The 24246-nt window shown below is 43.4% G+C and overlaps 1 protein-coding gene across 1 annotated transcript; it reads right to left on the bottom strand.

The window, feature by feature from the left end:
- Positions 1-1294: 1294 nt before the first annotated feature.
- On the bottom strand, positions 1295-6563 carry LOC139622943 (BLOC-2 complex member HPS6). The gene has a single exon (XM_071480677.1). It carries the CDS (start codon positions 6137-6139, stop codon positions 3365-3367), a length of 2775 nt encoding a protein of 924 aa, XP_071336778.1. The 5' UTR covers positions 6140-6563; the 3' UTR covers positions 1295-3364.
- Positions 6564-24246: the final 17683 nt, after the last annotated feature.

Here is a 24246-nt window from a genome sequence, read left to right as displayed (position 1 = left end):
CCCTGTGTTGCTTTTCTAAAGGTATGAAATCTAAATCAGCTCTGGCCTGAGAACAACATTACCGTAAGAGATAGAAATTAGTCTTGTACTGATGCATTCATTAATGCAGCTCTTTAGGATACAGTCAGCTGTTCGGGGACAAACAGAGGACGGAGCAGCAGGCAGGGCCAGCCCCCATCTGTTTAGATGTATTATTGAATACATGATGCCTACATCCATAATTAGAACAAGTGAATCGATGGCGTTACTGCACCAACCAACGAGAGAGGCTGGACAGAGAGAAACTCAATCTGAGGGGAAAAAAATGTTAGACACAAAGAGCAGGAGAGAGAATGGTGGAGGGAAATAGAGGGATTGGCTGAGGGATGTGAGGTATCAGGTTATGACTGTTTCTGCAGATCTCTGCTGTTTTGTTGCCCTTTGGGAAGTCTGGGAAGCCTCTTATTACCTCCTGCTCTAACACTGAAGACACAGGACTCCCTGCACACAGGATTCCACTTCTACACTTATTCCACTCCTGTGATCATACCCTCACATCCCCATGTGCTACCTGCCTATGTTCTGTGAGATCCAACATCCACACACACGGACTCAGTGTCCTTGTTGTTATCAGTCAGTCAGTCAGAAGCTTAATAGGGAAAGACTGAACATTCCTCTTATAGGCTCTGACCACAGAAACATTTGGGTGCATTTACACACTCAAATCCTTCCACTAGATCACACACACACACACACACACACACACACACACACACCAGAATGCAGCTGTAAGTGGATTTGTCCATGAAGGGGAGATGGTGAAACTCAGAAATGAGGGCAGTGGATCATATGAATGAATAATTGTGTGTAAGCCTTTAGAGCAGTAGACTGTTCCTCTGTTCCCTAAACCTAAAAGAGTTTACTGACCTCAACACTTTAGTTGTTTGAGACTGAATAGCGTGTGTTGTTGTGCCGCAGTATGAATAGAATATGCTGACGTAGCCGAACAAACCAGATCTACAGCAATCTGTGGAAACAGGGACTTGACAATGTATGACACATGCTGGGAAATGCCATTAAGAGAAGTGGCCTGGCATATAAATTTATTGTTAGGTGACCACTGTCGCCTACACTGTGTGACAGCAGGAACAAGTTAAAGCTTTCAAAAGCTACCAGAGTGTAATCTAACCCTCAGTCTCAACAGCACTGGCAATTGTGAGCTGCACAGCCTTTTACAGGGTTGTTATAATGGATTGGATTACACTGTACAAATGCAGACGAGTAAATTAATATGCAAAACTCAGGACAGCAAACAGAAGTTTTATCTTCAGTTTAATAGCATACAGCATCTCTTCATAAATACATGTATGCATTTTTTTTTCATTTTTTTTAATGCAGGGTCACCAAAACTAACAGTGTAGATGTGAAACTTTGTCAGATAAATCCAAGAGGAATTCCTCTTTGTTAACAGAAACCAGGCACAGTTTAAGTTTAAGGCTAATCAATATTTAACATCTGAACAGTCATAACACTGGGCTGTGTGACAAAGTCTGGGGAAGTCAGGGAGTTCCCAGTTACTCTCAGATGGGCTGACACACGTCTGGTACACACTGAAACTCATGGTACTGACCTGAAGTCAGTCGTACAGATATTGTCATGCTTGTTCAAGTGTACAGAGTTTGGAATGACACCACTGATATACCAGCTGGACTCGAGTTAGAAATCAGCAGGCTTCATGGTGAAGTCAAATACAGCTTCTGACTGTAGAGGCCAAGAGCTGTTCCCCACATACACAGCTGATTACAGCAAAAACAAAACAAAACAAAAAAAAGCTACACATTGTACTCTACAATACAGAGAAGAGATCCTCTCATCTACCTCCAGTTCTTTGTCCAGAACACGGCTGAAGCTGAGGGGATGCAGCAGAAATGTGACACTACCCTGTAAATGAAGAGCAGTGCTGTGAAAGGCACTCTGATTGTTCTGCAGCGTTTTGGAGTGTGATTGTCACTCAACACTTTAGAGATGTCACTGTCAGGCCCTCACCCACGTAGAGCCCAGGGCTGTCATTCCAGTAGTCTTTCAAAGACTGTTAGAAAATAAATGACATTTTGTTCTGGAGGGGTGTACATCCAAAAAACACTTCCTGTAAGTAAAACAAGCCATACAGACTTGCTCGAAAAGAAGACAACAGGCACTTAAATATACTTCTGTGTACAACACTTAATCAGAAAACAATCAGTTCAACAGATGCATCAAAAGCACGGTACAGACAATACTGACTGGGGTGACCTAAAAGTGCAATCAGTTTCAGAGCATGGAGAAAAATACCAGGAGCAAGACAGAGGGCCTAACATCTCTAATAACATTACCCTCACTGGGTCCATGAAGGAAGACGCGCATGGCCTTATGCAAGCAGCAGGGCGCCTGTGTCAGTCACAACGTGCCCAACCCACACTTGAATCCTAACAGAATTACCCCCAAAATTGAATTTAAAGTCGAACTGTGAGTCAGTTTCCCTGGAATGTCCTGTGAGTTGGACTGCGAGAGAGAGCAGAGGGGACAAGATGGAGTCTGGAGAGAAAAATGGACGACAGGAATGGGGGAAAAAAACAACAACAAAAAAAAAAAAAAAACAAGGGAGGGAGAAGCTGGACAGGTACACTGTTTTGGGGTTTTGTTCACAGACGGCTGAACCCATCGAAACCAGGTTAATGTTTAAGCATTTGTAATATGTCAAATACAATACTAGAAGTAAGGAACCTTTGCCCCCCCCCTCCCCTTCCCAATCATACTTCACTTAAAACAAACATTCAAACACAAAGGCCAGCTTGTCTGGATAAAACTCAGTAGATTACCCACTGCAGGAATGCACTTTGACATCAGCAAGTGAAAGGCAGCTATACTTGGCTACAGTGAGCAGACATCAGCTACTTTAGACAGCCAATTTTCTACACACAGGTACCCACACAAACATTGGACTTAGTGGCTTTGTTTTGGACTGAGCAGTTAAACACAATATATTATTATTTATTAATGACATTCTAATAAAGGCTAAGATTATTCAATGCAAGACTATGCAAAAACTTTCTCATTCACGTGCAGTTAAGGCTTAAGAGATAAATAACATTGCAGATACAGTATATACACAATAAGACTTAAAATTACCTGCAGTACACCGGTAAGATCTTCAGTAGTCATTTCATAGTTTCTAGATGTCACACTTCATCTGAAATTACCAACCTGTTTAAAAACACGATCAAATAACTGCATTCCACTGATGATACCTGGAACATACTGATGCAATTATGTTTTCATTTGATTGTCAACACAAAGAGATATTTGTTTCTCTGTTGTAAGTGTGCTTAGTTTATTTTGATGTAAATCAGAATGGGTGAGCAGGCAGTGCCACCCTGGCCCTTTGCACACTTGTGTGTGTGGACGACTGCTGTTCCGGTGTTTCTGCGAGAAGAGGTGTGGAGATGTTGCTGCCTAGAGCAGAGTCTGTGCTGGGCTGCTCTGCAGGCTGACGAGGAGGTGCTGGAGGGGGAAACACCGGGGACTGGAGGATGTCAGCGTAGCGCTGGCTGGGCTTGGTCTCCCGCTGAAGGACTTTCCTCAGCAGGGGTTTCAACAGTCCGATGGTCAACTGGCTGCTGTGGGGGTCCGCAAAGGGAGCAGGGGAAGAGGAGGTGGTACTAGACATGGAGAAAGAGGAGGAGGAAGAGGGGGTGTTAGGAGAGGGGAGGCTTTTCAGCACCAAGTTGAGTATGGTGGTGACAGTGAGGTCCTCAGGGCACAGAGTCCACAACAGGTCCAAGTATGGGTCCAGATCTCTGTGGTGGGCCACCTCACACAGCAGAGTAGTGAAAATCTCCTTGTTGAGCAGGGGACTCTGTTTGCAGAACTTCTGGGCCACCTGGGTGACCCGCTCCCACTCCTGCTTGGCCATGAGGACCCTCATCGCCTGCAGGATGGCGTTAGGCCGCCCGCTGACCAGCAGCAGCTCAACTTCCAAGTCCTGGTGTTGGTCTCTGTCTTGGCTCAGGCTGGACAAGACGCACAGAGCTCGTTTATAGAGCGGCACATTGTTCTCCCCGCCCTCCCCACCTCTCCCACTGGAGAAGCTCCAGGAGGACGAGGCCAGACTCAGGCCCAGACCGGCTGAGCCCTGCTGCTGGGCGAGCTCAAGGAACCTGGGCAGCCAGCTGGGCTGGAAGTGGAAGACTGAGTGGCAGAGGAGTTCAAACACGGGCAGGGTTGAAGTGGCGCCTGGAGATTTGGCTTTACAGTTGGCAAAGCAATCCCCGTTGAGGCTGTGATTATATTTTGGCCCGCCGTTTGTAAATCGGAGGGTGGCCGGGGTGCTGCAGGTTGAGGCAGGAGTGAGGACAGTTTTCCACACATCTGGGGGCGCCCTGCTTGACAGAGAGCCCTCCCCGTTGTAGTGTAGCTGGAGGGCAGCCTGCGCCGCTCTCCACGCCTGGGAAGGGAAGATGCTGAAGATGGAGTTCAGGTATAGCAGAGTCTCTTTATCCAGCTCCGAGGATGACAGCAGTCTGACTACTTCTTTCTCAACTAGATTCTCACACACTGCCTCCACCTCTTTAACACTTCCCCTCACTAAACTCCCCTTCACCTCCTCCAGAGAGACCAGAGCCTTCAGCTCAGCCTCCAGAGAGCCCATTAGCTTGTCTTGCCCTGCCACACATCCACCGCCTCCATTCTGGGACAGCTCTGCTCCCTTCTGCCTCGACCCTGTGCTGAAGTAGTTCCTGAGGATGGAGGCTAAAGAGATGGGGGCCTGAAACCTACCTCCTTTCTTCAGTGTGTCCACAGTGAGCTGGGTGCTGCTCAGACTCCTCTGCTGGTAGTATTTACAGGCCTCCTCAAAGACAGCCTCTACCAGGAGGGCTCCAGGATGAACCCCCTCCACTGTACTGAAACCAGGAGGCTTCATCTTAGAGTTGCAATCTCTGGAGTCAGTCTCTTTGTTCACTACCACAAAAATCCCAGTTTCTGAGAGCAGGTGAGGTGTCCGTCCTTCAGCGCGGTTCGCATATAACAGCCCCTCTCTCTTCAGCACAATCTTTTCCAGCTCCCTGCCACTGTTCACATCTATGATGTGCAGGTTTTGCCCTACCAGCAGCGCCAGGGTGTCCTGGTACAAACAGAGGCTAGTGTGAGTACCGTATTTTACCAAGCAGTTGTCTGCCTGTTTGAATACCTGCCGCAGCATCCCATCTTTCTGCAGGAGACACAGCCAGCCTGTGCTAAGCAGCAGCAGCAGGCCTCCACAGCCTGTAGGAGAGAAGTTGTAGATCTCAGGTGGCTCGAGAGTTGATAAATATCCCAAAGAGTCTGTCACCAGCCTCTTAAAGTCAGACTCTTTAGCTGAAAGCTTTTTTAGGGGAGTGTTTTTACATGTGGTGCTGATCCTGAAGGAGTCCTGGCGGGGGGACCAGGAGAGGAAGAATTTGGAGATGCTCAACAGCGGCTTCACTTTCAAGTCAGGAAGAAGATGCACATATTCACCCGAGCTGACCACAGTGAATTTAGGATTGTTGTGGAGGGCGATTTTCACTCCCCCCAAGCTGACAGCCCCCTCCTCCACTTCAAAGTCACGTCTGCAAACACAGTATCTCAGCTTATTCCTTGTAGAGCTGAGGGCAGGGGAGCTTTCTGAGGGCGGCCTCTCCTCACACCAGATGATAAGGTTGGAGCAAACACAGACAGACACCACTCTGGCCCGGGGACTGTTGCACAAGTCCGATGTTTGCAGGAGATGCCAGCCAGCTTTGCACTCCTGGAATTTCCAAAACTCAACTTTTCCACTCTCATAAACCACCGCCACGGCTGCTGTATCTCTGCCGCCGCTTGAGTTGTTATTATTATGGTCCAAATATAAAATATCCACAATGGGCACAGTTCGTGTCAACCACAGATCCAGCTTCTTCTGGTTCTGGAGCAGCTGGGCTCTTTCATACTTGTCAAAAGTCACAAGACCGGCTTTAGGCTTGCGGAGGATGACATGGATGTGACGACCATCTGGGCTCAGCCGGACGTCTGACAGACTGGTGCTCGTCAGCTCCAGCACTTCAGTCAGCCCCTTACTGCCGGTGTAGTCCCCGAAGTCTGACAGCTTCTCCAGCCGCGCCATGGCTCCCCGTTTGTTATTGACTCGCCACGGTGTCTCAACTAGCCTGCTAGCTTGTTGTGCGGCACATAAATCTGACCTCCGGAGAAGCTAACTGTGCGGCATCTCGTCAGGTCCGGAGCAGCAGCAGCCTCATCCCGCCCTTAAAGTCCTTAACATCCACCGACAGCCTTCGCCCCCGGCAAGCCCATGTCGGCAGACGACGACGGAGCTACACCATTAGCTGACGATATCGGCTAGATACGTTTTTAAAGCCCGGATAGAGAAAGGTACTGTTGTCAACCCGACGCTGTGCGAGCACTCCCCTTGCATCACGGGATTGTTAATTTCCGGATACCGAGCATGTTTAGCATAAGAGGAGGGGCGGAGCGACGGCGCCGAGGCTGACGAAGATTGTGTACGGGCGGAGAGAAGAGTTACTGCGCCTGCACGTAGGTCTTCAGTCGGCTGTTCAGTGCCGGTGGCGCGGCTGTAGCTGGTAGGTCGAAACCAAATAAAGTTGAACATCTTAACATCTTTACTCTGAAAATAAAACATCAAATCTTTCTATTTAATGACACATTTGCTGAAAAATAGTTATAATAATTATATTCCTCTCTAGGTGTAGCTCCTTAGAAATTAGAAGAAAAATATGCTAATTTATGACATTTTTATGTTTTTGGTCCCAAATAAGTGTAACTTTACATTTATTGTCTCTCTGGTTGTTTAGATACCAGTGTTACCAGTTTTGTTTTTGCCACCTGCAGCTCTGGAAATTTTTTTTCCATTCAAAAATGAACAAAGCTTTATTGCATCAGTATCTGTGTCCGCTTTGAATATATGTTTAATGTAAAAATGGGGTCTAGAGCAGACCTATCCCATTGTGTGCTATGATTTTGTTTTGAGTTATACATAATTTGGTGTTCCCTGCTTTGACTAGTTACTGACTTACCATCAACACAATCAGGTGCTTTCCCATCAGCTGACATCTTGAGGAAGATACTGAGCTGCTTTCAGATCCAGCTTCAGTAGTTGACTTCGACCTCTGACCTTTCAACAGACAGTACAAACAAAAAGAGCACGTCCTTTTTGGGAATTAATAAAATTATCCAATTCGTTTGTTCCTCATATTGTTTGAGGGTAATTCAAAAGGAACATAACAAAGGATCTATGCAGTAATGCTGGCACTATTGGCTGAAAACAGCTTGAAAGTTGCAGAAGGTGAGATGACAACAATATCTTGATAAACACAAAAGAGGATCTGTGCTAATTTTCTTGTCAGATTTGACAGCACACACTTCAAAGGATTATTTTACAGCAACTGTAACCGGTTTTACCTCCAAGACCTGCAGGACAGAATCTATCTTTACTGACAAGAAATGAAACTGTGAAAAGTACGTAAGAGAAACTGTTCCAGTACGTCCTTGCTCATTTTGGCAAGAGGCTGTGAAAAGAGTGGCTGCTCGATAATAACCTCAGCTGGGTTAATACCAACCTGAGGAACTGACTCACTTTAATCAGCTTCAGGAATAAGAGCCATCCTGCTTCACACCACAGATGTGGCTGCAGGGACATTTGAGAAGTGATGTTGGTCTGGCTGAGATGAGTCTGTAGAGGACAGGCTGGTGGGCGTCTTAGGGGCCAACTAACATATCACGCAGAGGTAAAAAAAACAAAAAAAAAACACAGTTTTTGTGCTGAAGGAAAAGAGCATTTATTATAGCTGGAATGAAAGGCTTAGTGGTGACTCAGAGTGTAAGGAAATGTCTGTCTGCTGTGAGGGCCATAGTTATTACTTTAACAAACTTTCTTGGCAACTTTAAATTCAGCCCACACTGTGTCACTGCACTGACATTTAGATCCTCAGCCTCTGACAAACGAATGCGTCATTTGGTTTGCAATGCCACACACCAGTTAGACATACCTATATGAAAGATATTCTATTTCATATTTACTCTTGGCACCATGTTGAGGCTACCTCAAACAAATCTGAGAAGGTGTCAATTACATTTCCTTCCCGTTACAGAGAGTACACCCAGAACCAAAAGTTGTGTGTTCGTCTTTCTTGTCTCTCCGTTGACAGGAATGTTCTCCACACCTTTTTTTGGTCTGTTATACATAGACACGAATGAAAGCTTTCAAGCTCACTGCTATGATTGAAAAACCACCGGCGAAGAAGTGTTTGATAGTATTAATTTAATTAACAGGCAAGCTTGTGATACCAATAACATAATCAAATCACGATGACAGCTCCACTGTCACGGTCACACAAGGATTTGTTGACACTTCCTGTTTGCATGTTTTTCCATTATATTTTGACAAATTTGACTTTATGCCTTCTTTAACGTGGTCTGCTAAATTTACATCACTCCATGTGAAGGAATTTTTTTTTGCTGGCTGTTTGTCATGTACGCTCCATATCCAGGAGGAGGCAGTGTTGAGCTTCGGTCACTGCATGTGGGTGGTTTTGAAAGCTCAATGTTCAAATAGTAAAAATGAATGAAAATATCTGAAAAGTGCTCACTAGGGTAGAGTTAAATATGGATGATGTTTTTCTTCATAATTTCTCCTTCTCCCTTTTAAGCTGAACGCACATATGCATTGAATCTGAAGCACCACAGACAACACTCGCTGTGTTTTTCAATGAATATCACATGGCTATGCAGATGCAGCATCACAAGGCTGCTGTCTCCTCTCGCCCACAGTTTACTAAACTTGTCCATTCAGACTCATGACTTTTATTGTTTCTGTTTCACTTCGCTGCCCCAGGACTGTTCAAGATGTCCAGTAAAAGCCACAGTCATCCTGTGTTGGTGGCCGTGTGCGTCCACTGAGAGCTGAGGCGCCATGAGTAGTTTTTCCCACATATGTTTTAGGATTCAAAGTAAAGATTTTCTGGTCATGAAAAGCTGCATCTTTCCCTCAGATTCACATGTTGTTTCCACTTTTTCTGTTACTGGCTGGAAGTAGAAGGTCATTTGTTCTTTTAAACTTTCTCTGGCCTAACCAGTTTCTTTGAATTTGCTCTTTCAAACCTGCTGCTTCTCTTGCTTTCAGCTTTCATATTTTTATATGGGCTCTCTGTATTATTGTGCAACAAAGCACTTTAATGGAGGCAAGTGTATGTGTGTATTTATGTCCTGTTATGTCTTTTTGTCATTACTGATAAAGTGTATGGGTGCAGTGTGTTATTCAAACAGTAGATCCGAGCCCTGCTGCCTCCAGACAGGCTTGCCCTGGACAGAAAATACCCACTATTAGAGAGTGTGTTTAGTCTGCTGCGCCTGTAGACAGGAAGATAAAGTGCCTGTCTGGAGACTAGAGGGGGTTGGAGGCAGGGGAAATTTCCTTTTTTGAGTTGTATGGTGTAGAAAAGAAAACCAATGGCTGCGAAATTGTTGCTGCTGAGGGTAAAGAAGATGGGTAGGCTGTCAACTCTGCATCCCCTCAGGTGAGAATTGTTTTAATCTGAGCACAATTTGGAAGAAAGAAATATCTTTATCATTAGAAGTGTGCGTGTGTGTGAGCAAGGACTGTTTTGAGTTTGAGTGAGATGCTACTTCTCTGCTATCTGTGTGTCAAATGAAAGTTGCAGCTGCCTGTCAGCCTCCTGTCTCCGGCGAGAGCAGGCAGATATTACTGTCAGTTTGCTCTCGCTGCTGTAAAGCTGTCATGTGTGCAGCCTCCCTCTCTCTCGCCGTATCTCCCTTTGCTTCTCTAAGTCACCTCACTGGAGCATTTTGTCTTGGGCATCCAGGGTCTTTCATTGACTCCTCACAGTGGTGGCATTGTGGGAGATGAAGTCATCCATCATTTTTTTTATACTATCAGAGAAAGACAAGAATAAAAGGGTCAGACCTGAAGTAGAGGAAAGGAGGAAAGGATAAAAAACATTGCCTTACATCTTAATTTCATTTAAATAATATCATTATGTTCCATCTAAAAATTGGAAATATTTTTTGATCTCTTTTAATCTCTCTGAGTGGCATCATTGAAAAACAAACAAAAAAAAAAAAAAAACAAATAAAAAAATATTTGAATTGTCAGGTTTTCAATATATTTGTGCAAGACAGAAAAAAAGAGAGCAACAGACAGAAAAAGAAGTGAACAAAAGGATATTGGTGCAGTCCTGATGAAATATTTAAGTGTTTAATGAATCTGGACAATCTGAAAATGCAATAACCGCGGTAATCTCTAGAAATCTATATGAGAAATGTTCAATATTTGGACTTTATAATGGTTCAGAGTACTCCAGTGGGTTGAAAGTTATATCTCTTTCTCTCCAGAGCTTCATTTCCGACACTGATGAATTCCTGTAAGTGGTAAATAATTTTCAGCCAGATTATATCCTGATATCAGACGCACATCTCAGCAGTGTCTCTACAATATTGACTGCATAATGAATTTGTACGATCAAATTGAGTGGCAATCCCTGATTGACTGTCTGTCCCGGAGAACAGAGAGGAGAGATGATGCGGAGAGAGAGAAGCTTAGCGGTTCATTAGGAAGACAAACAGACTTGCAGATAAATGAGCTGTGACTGACTATATCTTCAGCTGAGATGTCTGAACAATAACAAGCTGGGTGAGATGACAGCCTTTTTGGAAATGTTATCAGCCATGATTTTGACATAATGATGCAGAAAGTTTATATTTGACAGGAAAAATAATAAGTCGTAATGAGAATATCCCAGAATTAGTGAAAACCTTGAAATGAAACTTCTGATGTTTCTCACATGAACTCAAATGAGGGGTCAGAGCTGCGCTGAAATGTCTGTAGCGCTGTCGCTCATAACAGATACCCCGCCTCATTGGCTGATTAGATAACAGGCCATTTGCAATTTGCTGTCCCTCCGCATTTAGCACTAGACTCTTATCTCAATGATCCATACCCCGACTCAGAGCATAAATAGCATTAGCTCTCACATCACACTATTAATCGGATTCATGGCCCTTGGCTCACTGTGGGATGTGCTGATGTTTTGGGAGCCCTTTGCCTCTCTTGCTTGTCTCCCATCTTTGTGTATCTTCTTCTGTCTTGGCTTCATTATAGGCACACAATAAGGCTACTGAGGTGTAGTACTGTGTGCAACCACAGATTGGCGGCATGTGCGCTGGCTTTGATGGTACGGCTGGGCTTGGCCATGTGAGGATAAAAGAAGGTCGTGCCATCCCTGTTCTCGCACACAGCTTGCTGACTGAACTGTTTAACCGTATCCAGAGGGTTTCGAGTGGGACACCTATACTCTGCCATCAATTCCTCCCTCCTTCTGTGATTGTGACAAGAGAGATCCACCAGCCAATAACACAGCTCCATTTCCTCTGTGTTTTATAGCTATGGAAACAGGTGTGAGTCACTGTGCTTGCTGCAGCTTTGCGTGTGCGAAGTCTCACTGAAGCAAAAGATCAAAGAACAGGATTCACCCTCAGCCTTCTAGATTTCCTGTTCATTTCACCTCACCGCCTCCTCATTAATCAGTCTGGAATTGTATCAAGGTTTCCCTCCACCTCTGGTATTTATGCTTTCTCTTTCTCTGTCAGCCTCAGCTTCTGCCTGTCTCTCCTTCTGCTTCCATCTCTCTGTCCCAGGATCGGGTATAATTGCTGTTGAGATAAACCCTCCGATGCATTTTCTCCTTTTTGTCTCTGAATACATCCGCCTCGCCTCTGCAACACGGAACAGTCAAACCTGGATCAGTGTAGCCTTTGATCACGCTGAGCGTCCCCTCCCCAGCCTTGGCCTAATTCAACCGGCTCTGTATCCACCCAAACCTCGATGCTGTCACTTAAAAGGCCTCCACCTTGGCCGCATTCTGAGGTGAATCTGACAGCATCTCGGCACGATCAGAGCCTCCGAACACAGGTGGCATGTGTGCATGTGTTACCTTACATGTGTGTTTATTTGCGGGTGCATGTGTCTGAGCATGTTGCTGGCGGTTTCCTCTGAAGTTGGCCCCACTTGCACGATAAGTGAGGCAGTCAGACCTGCGATGATGTGCATGTGCTGTGCCTGATGAGGGCCTCGCACGATGAGCTGTGAAATGATAATGTCTTGCTGCGTCATTAGAGCTCAGTGGCATTTGAAATCTGTGTGTGCTTTCAGAAATTGCCTTCATGCGCGTGTAATCTCCTATAGGTGGGAATGACAGCTCAAACCGATGCATTAACAACATCTGTTTCCCTTGCTGTCACGCACAAAGACCGTCTCCTTTCTTCTTTTCTCTCCCCTCTCTCTTGCCGCTGTTCTCGTTAATTGAACGGTATATTCCGCTCTGAGATGCCTGCATATGGCCTGATCTAGCAAGCAAACATTATAGTGGATGACAGCATATTGTCAATACCAACAGCCAGCTGCCGTCAGAACAGACTAAACATGTAAATGAAACAGACGCTGATGCAAGTGGTTACCTGGTAAATCCTCCAAACGTTCTGCAGTGCTTTCTGCTGGGCCTTATTTTCGTGGTCTTTTCTATCAGTAATAAGAGCATTGTAGAAGAAGTATTACTACATCAGAAACACAATAAAATAATCAAAACTTATTTGGAGGGGAAAACAAAGAACATCCATCACACAACTTACCTTGCTAGTTGGGTGCACATACAGATTCAATCTCAATTTTGGATTCCCTCTGTTTAGACCTTACCTCCAAACTAAGAGCTTCAGATAACCTGGCTAAACTGTTGCCTAATTGTCTCACTTCTCATGTTTCTTGTCCCATCTGACCTTGTTGTTGTGAATACAGCACAATAACCTAGAATATTCTTTTCAACAAGGAGGACTGTGAAAATCTGGTGAAGAGGCAGGGGGTGCTCTGCACCTCACTAGAAGGATGGTTGTTGTCATTCAGGCCACTTTCGTCTGACCACTGAAAACATCTGGTGTCTACTTTGTTCTAGATTTTGGCTCAGTGTTGGCTCAGGGAATAGCTGCAGTAGAGTTGGTGCTGTGTATTTTTGTTTAACTCATTTTCATCCCTATTATCTCCTAGGAGGAGAGACATGAGAGACAAATAGAGAAAAATTTAATTTGTCCCAACTTTTATTCCTTTATTTGGTGTGATTTGACATTCATGTTTCATGACAGGTTCAAAATCTCTACATGGATCTATGAGAACAAGTTTTCTTTGAGGTTTGTGTGGACTGTCGGTGAAGTGGATGTGGGTCTCGATGTCTCACAGTATTTTAACCTTGGCATTACAACAGTTCTGAAAATGTTCAAAGTGAGCAACGGGTGATGAAATGCACTTACTTTATCAAAGCACTGGTTGCACATGTGATGCACGTTTGCTACAAATCTGACCCTGTTAAAATCGCCCTTTAATTCTTCAAATTATGTTTTTAATGGAGCGCTCTGTTGCGAGCAGCTATTTAATGTTTCTACATTTAAAACGAAGCTGGAAGCGCAGCTGTGGGACCTTCACATTTGTGATCCCCATTACTAACAAAAAGCCTTTTTCTCTTCAAAATAGAAGTGAAAATGAAAATTGCTGTCATACTGTTGTTCTGAAGAAAAGCACATCAAGGCTCATTTGGACACACCAACATCCACTCACCTTCAGCATCCGTATTGAGATTACTCCAATGCCAAACCATAAAATATTCACACCATATTTGATGAAGCCAAATCAGTATTTTCCAGTCATTGGAGACCTGTCATCCGGCAGTATCCTCCCTGCAGGCCTGTGCATGGATGTTCCCTTTGTATGACCTTAGTTGGTGGGGGGAATACAGATATGTATGGCTACACCTTGCACATTGCAGCCCCATTGAGTCATTCGCTGTGTGCCTATGTCTCACGAGGAAATGGCTATGACACTGTTGGCCTTTGCTTGATAAATTAGGTCCCTGGGTAGGCATCCAACATTCATTATTAGCTAACCACAGGCCATACGGCAGGGAAAGTGCTAGATCACCAAACATTAGCTGGGCATTATCAGAAGCACTGTGGGACACAAACTTCCCTTTAGCTTTTGAAAAAAGCTTCTCATCTGTCAACAAAAACCACCTGATCATATTCAAGTCACATTTCTGATGTGTAGGCCAGAAGTGTACACTGTGTAGTTTTAATTGGCTTTCGTCATTAACACCCGCAATATCTAAAGATGTTAGGAGTAAAGAGGAACGAGTTAACCAGAAGTCAGCCCACCTCCTAATTGGAAGAAGGTGGAGCTCAGGGGACAGAGGAGATTGGTGGAGAGTTTCACTGTGGGTGTAATGATTTCCTGTGGGTAGCAGACGAGCTAGGAGCAGGCCTGATCAGGTGGGGGTCGGAGGAGGGGAGAAGGAGGAGAAAGGCGGGATCAGAGGATGAAGGGAGCAGCTACCTTGAGACTCATTTGTGTAGCAGCTCTGCTCTGAGAGAAAGGAGCGGCACAGACTCTTGAAGCAGGATCAATGTCCGACTTCTTCCCCTTACTGCCTCTCTCTATCAGCGTGTTTGTGTGCCTGTTTAGTTATTCTTATGAACTTTCAGCCCGTGGAGCTTTGCGTGAGAAAAGACTGTCTGACCCTCTGCCTCCTGGAGTCTTTTTGCATTCTTGATGTTTAGCTTTGTGGTTTTATTCTTCCTCATTTACAGAGTGTGTAATTCAATCCCTGCCTCCCTGATGGGGCTGGTTTTGAACCTCAATATGGTTTCGGTACCGACTGAAACAGGGTTTCTTCATTTAGGATGTTTTAATGCAACATAGAATCTAATAGACCTTTTTCACTGCAGACATTTGGCTTGTTATTGCAGGAAAGGCACAGGTGTAACTTCTTAAAACCTGTCTAAAAAATTAAAGGTACATATATGAATTTTATACATATTTACATATATTTTAGGCTAAGCATCTAATTGACATCATATCAGTTAAGTAAAACATTTACAGAACTTTGTAAATGAAGTTTAAGTCATTTTCATAGTATGCAGGCAGGATGTAATGTGTCTGACTGCCTCAAAAACATGACCTCCATTCCCTGTGAAATGTAGATCACAACCTTGATAGATTTTTATATTTCTTAACGTATTTTTTTCTCTGATTTTAGACAAACAAAACCAAACCAAACCAAATTCAAACAATACTGAAGAAGTATCTCTTGCTCTGTCTTTGAGACAATTATTTTCGGCCTGGTGCAGCAGAATCACATCTCTTCTTCATCTGTCTTTCTCATTTACCCCTTCTTTATCCCCTCTCCCTCTTATTTTCCCCTCCTTCTCTCCCTCATCTCCTCATGCTGCTTTTGTTGTGCCCATTAGTCCTCGACATACAATCGATACCTGGGGGCCTACAGCTCTGCCACCATAAAAGTGGTGAGGGAAACAAGGAAGGGCATAAGAAAATGAAAGTGTAAGCCAAGGAGAACATGTGGTGATGTCTCTTAATGTAGCTGTTGTTTATGAAGCCCTCTTTTTCTCTTTACTGTTTATCACTGTTATTGCTACTATTGATCAGATTCAAGCTTTAAGATGAGAGTGTGCTAAATGCCTAACTTTTAATCTCAGCTGTGGATTACTGGGTCACTTCCTACCATCGCCAACAATGCTCTCTCCTCAGTCTGTCTTTCAGTGGCTTGGTGCATCATATCAAAACTGTTGTTTTAGAAACAAGAGCATATTGACCAGTGGGACTAAGCAACAGTGCAGCATTTGTAGATTTATCATTGTGGCTCCTGTTGTATGTCAACAAGGTTTTTGAGAGGGAGGAGAGCTGGCGTCAGAGGTGTAAATTAGACCGTAGATAAGGGAAACCGGCACACACTGATGCTGCAGGCCTGATGAATGGGTAATGGTGCCTCTGTTCCAAAGAACCCTTGGCATATGGCAAATCAACCAGTCTGCACATGTGGAGGGGCCAACAGACAGACAGGTGTGTGCACATGCACACAAATACACACACACGGTAACGCGCACACAATTTCAGTTCAGAGCCAAGAAGCCGCAGACAGAAGCAACTCAAAGTGAATACAAAACATGGGGCTGAAATGAAAAATTTGTTTGGGCAACTGGAGAATCACAGTTTCTCTTAACTGAATCTTTTAAAGCTTTAACATTAATCTCTCATTAAAGGACGTCTGCTCAGAGGAAAATGAAATGTTTTACTCGTGTTTCGTACCATTTTATAAAATATATGACTGATTTAAATATTTAGCTGCAGGGTTAAAAGTCAACCAAGATACTTAGCTAGCTAGCTAGTTTCCACTTGTGCAACATGAAAATAAATCACACACAGGCAGACCAAGCCCACTTAATGATTAAAGTGTGCTTGACAGGTGCAAACGGGCTGCGAACAAGCTAATGTTAGTTAAATTCCAAAATTATTATTTTTTTACCTTTAACATTCGGTATCTGACCATCTGTGAGTTTGGGCTTTGGTAGGGGCAGCATGCAGGACTGTTCGGCACAATGGTCTAGTTTCTTACATTGCTGTTGGCAATTGGAGGAACATGTTACGAATTGTTCATCGTAACAATGTTTTTGCTCACATACACTATTTTCCAGTTTAATGACTGGGGAAATTCATATAAACATCCCCCAAGTCGGAACTTGGAACGGACTATGTTGGTGTCCACATAGAGTGACTCACATTAGTTAGAAAAGTTATCTATTAGCTGTAACCCTGATAATAAGTAAAACAAATCCTGGAAACAGCTAACAATGTGTTTTTTTAACACCTGATAAACAACAAAATACAACACAATATTTCTTTATAGCATCATTTCGTTGTTTCACATTCTGACTTAAAGGCACATAAATACACAAAGTTGAAAGATCGACTTCCCAACTCTGGAAATGGGACCATCTGAGGAGCATGTGAATACAGCATCAGTTCATATCGTATCATTCGGGCTGTAATGTGTGTTCATGTCAGCCTCTGCATTGTTCATCTGAATTGGACATATTCTGATGGCAACAGTATTTCCCACAAAAAGAAGTGTTAACAAACCAATGACAACACAGCTGCAAAGTTACATGTGTGTGTTAGAATGAATTTTTCTTTCTTGAAATTGTGTGATGGCAGCATGTTCCCAACCTCAGAAACCGTTGTGTCTAATTTCAAGATGGACCCCAGCTAAATAAAGTATATTTTCAGCTCTCAGACCTGGTTGGTTATAAGGTCTGATAGCTTGTTGATCCATTTGACATTTGTAGGAAGGTTCATGTTTGACCATTGGAAACAAGCACTGAACCTTTGCAGGGACTGTTTAACTCAGTCAATACTGTTATTGACAAATCATTTAAATGATACAGTGATTAAAATGAGTCAACATTGATTACTGTTAATATATTTGCCAATATTTTCCCTGCACAGGAAATGTAAAAGTCTCACACCCCGCCTGGCTCTCTACTCTCTGAAGGGGAAAGATGCAGGAAAAAGTCCTCCTCCACAAAACAGTGAAGAGTTATGGTGACAAAGGAAAGCGGGTGTGAGACAGTGGATGAGAGTAGGTGTTGGACAGATTTGAGATTACTGTTTTTACCTCCTCTACACTTGATATCCATCATTTTATAAATCTCCATCGAGCTGTAACTATGACTCAGCCGGCATCTTAGATAACTGAAAGATGGCTAGAGAGACAACACGCTGCAGCGAGTGGCTTCTAAAAACAGCCGCAATATCACATCAATCTGAGACTTTAATCTCTAATCTAACAGGCACATTCATCATACTGGTATAATTATACACCCCTTCTAAAAAAGGTCTTCACTTAATTGAAATTAGTTGGATTATTATTATTTTTTTTAAAATACAATCATTATCCAGAGAGCCTCCTTTCATGCCATGCCGTACTTGATTTAGTTGTACGATGATAAAGTCTTTTTAATAATCCAACAAATACGGCCGTGATAAATAATGTCACATCCTCCAGTGATTGATGATGTTTATATCCAAGAGTGATGACAACAACAGATGCTGTGATTAAGCAGACTTTGTCACACACACACACACACACCCACACACAGAGCCTAGACACACACATACGCTTGCGCACAGAGATGAAAAACTTTTGACAATGATGTGCTGTTTTTTTTCCACGTATTTGACAGATGCTTAGTCACTAACATGCTTCTGGAGATAAAGTCAGAACTGATGTATGAAACGTGGAACGTTCATCGTGTTTACACGCACAATGATGTTAAGATCTTCACACAGCACCCACAACTGTTTGATGAAATTATTGGCTGTATATGTACTTGGTTTGTCTGATTTTGAAATAATCATCTTCATGTGCTTATTCCTGTTCACAGTAATTGGAAACAGAAAAAAAACAGGGGTCAATCAGTCTTCACAAACACACATTGATGCTGATGTACACAACTAATGCAAACTCTTCCAGTTTAAGTCTGTTGTTAGATCACTCAGGCATCTGTGTTAGAACCAGCTGTTGTGCAGGGAAATTGCTCTGCAGTGACAAAAATACTTTTTCTTGATCTAAATGATTAATGTAGCAACCCGTTGAACAAGTGACGTGTGCCAGATTGCGTGCGTATAAAAAAGGGGCACACGAACCCAACTTTCAGACGAGGTTGAACTTCTCACAGTCACCGTGCAGCCGGTAATGTGATTATATTTTGTACATGCAGACTCAATGAATATTCTAATACTTGAGCTTATTAAGGTGAGAGGTTCTCAGTGATTGACAGTCTGTCTTAGCTCAATACCTGGCTTATGTTACAGCGTTTTATACTGATATGAGTAAGTGGCAGATACTCTATTACGGTGCTCTGCCTATTTCATGATTCAGCAATCTATAGCTGTGCTGTGGAGATAATGTGGCGGCTTTGAGGGGATTTACACAAGTATAGGTGTTTCTGCTTCCCCTGACGCCGTGGCAGGGTTTTCACTGTTGTGTTATAGGAGGTGTTTGACTGTGAGCTGCGCCAGTGACGCCATTGGCAGAGCGGGGGTAGACATGGGTAGCAGTCTAATACCTTGGCTTTAGCTGTTGGATCTGGGACTGAAGGATTTGATAGCCCACTAAGCTAATATCTGGGGGGACAACAAGTTATCGGCCAGACTGATTTCAAATGCTGTGTGACTAATTTGAAGAGGGGTTTTCCAAAACTCACTGTTTGGTCCCCTGTCATCACCAGCCAACTGACTCTTATTCCTTCTGTAATTATAGCTTCGTGACAGCGGCAGTTCTGTCCATGTTTATTGTGTTTTGCATTGGAAATGAGGCTGATTTTGTAAAATATCAATAAAAGTCCTGATGCAATTGCAAATTAAAGCACTGAATATTTGTACCAACATGCCCTTGCTACCTGAGCATCTGTGGCTTCCTTTCCATCGAGCTGACGAAACTTAATAACAGCAACACAATGATGCAATTAAAAAAGTAGAAACAGCAACAATTGCTTCATATTGGATATTTTTTTTAATTCCTTTGAGATCAGTGAAATGAGTGACAATCCATCACAATATTGTGCAACTATTAGTCACTAGATGTAAACATTCTCAATTAGCTGACATTGATAATAAAAGCCCAATTGTTTCCTCAATTACAATATATCATACACCATACATACAGTGCATCAAAATATATGCTGACAGGCAGTGATATTAGAGGGATTATATTTAGTGGTGAGCGTCTGAACCAGCCATTCTCAACTGTCTGAGAGCTATAACGCAAAAAAAACAAACAAAAAAAACTGGTGGGATGTCATTAGGATAACTTGGCATATGTGTGGGTGTTTTGAAGTAACATTTAGAGAGATGAAAAAATAGATCAAATTATTTCTCATTAATTTATAAAGCACTTTTAATTTTCCAGGGTCACCCAAAGTGCTGTACTGAGACCATACATCACAATTGAAGATACGAGGCGAGTGCATCGGAGACTCCGGAGCAGTTCAACAAAAGGCGTGTCAACCACTGGGGCCAGCAAAAACACAGCTGCTCTGTCAGAGATGCAACAGAAGAAGAGCAGGAGGTCAACGGCACAGTCAGATGGGTGAGGTGATTCATCACATTTTAACATTGTTGTCTGACAAGGCAATCCTGAACCCGCTGTACGGTCAAATGTTGTTTTCCATACTGTGTGAAATACTCCAGCTTTTGTCTTTCACATCACATCCAGTATGTACACCTTGTGTGGTTAGGTGTTGTGAAAATCTTCAAAATGTTAACCTACATGATCACAGCTTTAATGATGTGGCACTGCGGTCCACACACTTTAAGTAAAAAAAATGATAAGATATATTTCACTAACAGAATTCAAAAGCTGGATAAACATTTGTAGAGTAGCCACCAATACAGCAATGGATTGAACATGCTGAATTACTATTTCATTTATAAGTGTCAGTGTGTCAGTGGCTGGTGTGTGTGTCTGTTTTGTGTGACTTACATCATTGTGTATATTACTGGAAATTTCTCAGTAAAGCAAGGTTATTATTTCTAAGGACTGAGGCCATATGAGTATAAGTATGAACCAATTAAGGGAGCTTTAGGCAATGTTCTGAGTGTTTTGGCCAATTAATGAACATTGCTTTATGAATATTTTGCCCTCATAACCTCTGTGGTTGAATTATATTTTAAAAATGCCGAAGCCCAATTCACTCTGTCTCTTGTGTAGTTCCTTTTTCAGGTACCTATGAACTGAGGACAGTGGTTTCTTTTGGTTGGACCATGACCATCTCTCTCTCTCTCTCTCTCTCTCTCTCTCTCTCTCTCTCTCTCTCCCCCCCTCTCTCTCCTCCCGCGTGTAGCTTCCTCTCTCTCTCTCTCTCTCTCTCTGTCCCAAGGCTGAGAGAAGTTTCATGTACAGACCGTCGACATGCTCAACCGAGCGTTAACACTTCACTTTACATGTCACACATACGCCCACCCATCTACACACCCACACACACACACACACACGCATGCACACACACGGAATACTGACTTTCCATCCATCTGACAAGCTGTCTGCTGCACTCCATCCCTAAAAACACCTGCCAAGTCTACCCCATCTCTCTCTCTCTCTCTCTCTCTCTCTCTCTCTCTCCCTCATACACACTCACACACACACACACAGTCACAGCACACCAGTTCACTAAATGTAGCTGCTCAGACACAGCTCCATGCTTTAATGGTGGCAGGATGTTGGGATTCAGTGAGCTAAGAGAACTCTTCCCCAATTATCCCCGAGGATACTAAAATAAGTGTGTGCGAGTGTGTATGTGTGTGCATGCGAGAGAGTGTGTGACTGTGACCATGTACATGCTTATAGTTGACTTTCTGCCTCTCACCCGGAGATCATTAGAGAGGCACTCAGTTCTAACAGATCCCTGCGGATAGAGGCGGAGGCAGAGAGAGAGAGAGAGAGAGAGAGGAAAGCGAGATTTTAAAAAAGGGAAATGAGCTTTTGCTTCTGTAAAGAAAGAAAACAAGTTAGTTTGGGTTTGTCGGACGACTGCAAACCAGCGGAGCAGTTCTGGCCTGTTTGGTTGACAATGTGCTATCTTCTAGTGAGAACAACAGCTCTTGTCTATCATCCTGTATTGATTGCCCAGCTATATAAGAAAAAAAAAAAAAAACAAACTCAGGCATTCTGTGTTATCTCTCAATCTGCAACCCCCATCACAGTTTAAGAGTAATCCCGCACTGAGTGGAGCAGGACGTGTGTGTATCTGCCCGTCACAGTGCTGTGATAAGAGGCTGATAGAGGGAAAAGCCCGGGGAGATGCTACTATAATACTGCCTGTGATTAGCAGTGCAGGGGAGGGGAGGGGGCTTCTCTGTTGTGTTTCTCTGTGAGGTGGAGGCAGATGCCGCCAATAGAAAATGGTTTATATATGATATCATCCATCTGCTGTATAGAAAGCTAAATCCTGGCAGTAACCAGGCTGTTCACAGCCAGACGCGCATCTGCAGCCACATCCTCAACGCATCAGGCCAAAAACTACTAACGTGCACACACACAAAGAAGATTCCCCATTTACTCCAAGAATGATTTCATTTTATGAAGCGTGTCTGCTGAGCAACACATATACAAACTGCACTTGACTGACATTAATGCATCACATGGCAGCTTTGAGGAAACCCAGCGCAGGCATCACTAATGTTATTAATGATGCTCTGGTACGTGTTGTGAAAATGGCCTCTGCTTGCTCAGCCAAATTAAGTGATCGTTTCCATCCACCTGTGTTATGCACATTTTAAATTTGTGCATAAAAGAACCTGAATGGAAATGCTGGTAATTTGAAAGAAAAAAAAAAAAAACAAACAAAAACTTGAAATACTGCAAAAGTGTTTTCTACGCGTGGCTGAGGCTTCAGGCTACTGCAGTGCCTTCCTGATGGTAGCAGCCGAAACAGTTCATGATTTAAGTGGGCGTGATCCTATTTGTCCCTCTGATACAGCACTCAGTGTAGATGTTCTGAGGGAGGGAAGCTCACCTCCAATGATGAGCTGTGTTTCTGTGTTACCATTCCCTGCATGTGTTTCTGGTCATTTCCCAAAGCATGTGGTTATGCTGCCAGTCGGGATGCTCTTCAAGTGTCCCCAATAATGAAGGGGATTTATACTTTAACTGACCTTTTATTTACACTGTACTTTTAAGAAGCAGATTTCATCTCAGTGTTTTGTGTTTTTTGTCATCTCTCCGATTTGGCTGATAACTGACAGGTGTGTGCATCTTTGTGTGCCTGTGAGCACGAGTGTGCAAATACGCTTTTGTTTTAACGCTCTAACGTGGGCTTATGTAAAACATGCATTTGTGTGCATGTGTGGGTGGCAAATGACTCTCTAAAAGCTGAAAATAAGTGGACTGATGGATTTGCACGTCCTGTTATGTCTTGTTCTGGGAACACCACGCATCTCCACCGCTGAGAGGCACGAGGTAGAAGTAGAGCTGGTCGCCTCTACTGCAGATCTGTCTCTCTCTGAACCGCCGTGAAGCCTTGTTTGCTTTGCATTTAGACTCATTCTGGCCAGCCTCCGAGGAGCTGTTTGAGCCACAGTGTGGGAGATAAAGTAATGATCATTATTGCCTCAGTGATAGCGAAGCCCTGTGTCTTGCTCTACACAGATAATGTCCCTGTGTAATCCAATGTGCAGCGATGCACAAGGGTAAACTTGTGACCGCAAATGAATGCCCTCTTTCTTTTCTTTTTCTCATTTTGTTACATTCTTTCTCTCATGCATGTAGAGACAAGCTCCCCAAGGTTCAGTTAAGACTTATTAAGGTTTGTTTTTCTTCTTTGCTTGATACCACTGACTTGGGTCAGGCCCATTACAGCAGGGAACCTGTCTCAGTATAATGAGGAAGCGGGGCTCGGCTTATCGTCACATCTGTTCCCACATGACATTAGCTGCACTCTGCTTCAGACTCATTTTATTATGCTTGAGGGGCAAAGGGTCTTTGATGCAAATGGAGAACATACTTAACCAGATGGGGACAGCATCTGGAATGACAGGTACAGTGTTTCTTAATGTTCGGACATCATGAGTCTTCCTGCACGCAGCTTGGTAAAGATTACATTAGTGTCATTGTTTCACCTTGAAAGCTTGTTTACTGTCCAAGTGTTTTTGCAGAAGGAGCTATTAGAGCAGCCATTAATTAGTGTCACTCCGAGTTAGTGTAGGAGGTTCTCAGGCAGTCCTTGGCTTGCCTCCCAAAACAAGAGTACAAACACACACATATACACACACTCATATACACATATGCACAACACAAAATAAACTGTTGTGTTATGCACACGACCGTGCAAGCTTAATAGATTTTATAAGTGTTTTACTTCTGGCATGCTCAGTGAAGTTACGACCAAATCAAAATGTCTCCTTACAGTCCAACGTTTTGTTTTTATCTATGTCTTAACACATTCATGTCAAATGTTTCCCTTACTTCTCTCCCTTTCCTGCCAAGCGGCGTTCACCTTTTTTGTTGGCGAGCAAAGAGACCACTCTGCTCCTCTTTGGCCTTCAAACCCAACAAGAAACAAGGAACATTAGCAAACCTTTGCTGCAGGACACAGTTGAGCTTCTTCCTCATAGTTTGAGCGTTGAATTACACCACCTGGCCTCAGCTGACGTCCGACCACACAGGGTACTTTTAATGGAAAAAAAAGCAGTCTCTCCAACCCAGACTGAATATGTGGTATAAGTGGCAAATATAATTCCGCTGTAAAATGTGTAGAAAAATATGACTACAGTCACATAGACCTTTGCCA

The sequence above is a fragment of the Trachinotus anak genome, unplaced genomic scaffold, assembly GCF_046630095.1.
Source record: "Trachinotus anak isolate AG129_WGS33_773 ecotype Australia unplaced genomic scaffold, CSIRO_AGI_Tana_v1 ptg000007l, whole genome shotgun sequence".
NCBI classification, from domain to species: Eukaryota; Metazoa; Chordata; class Actinopteri; order Carangiformes; family Carangidae; genus Trachinotus; species Trachinotus anak.
The sequence above is the reverse complement of the archived record's forward strand: the minus strand, read 5'-3'. Positions and strand labels throughout refer to the sequence as shown.

Coding starts and splice junctions, on each gene's coding strand:
- LOC139622943 (XM_071480677.1), bottom strand. CDS start 6,139: ATGGCGCGGCTGGAGAAGCTGTCAGACTTCGGGGACTACACCGGCAGT.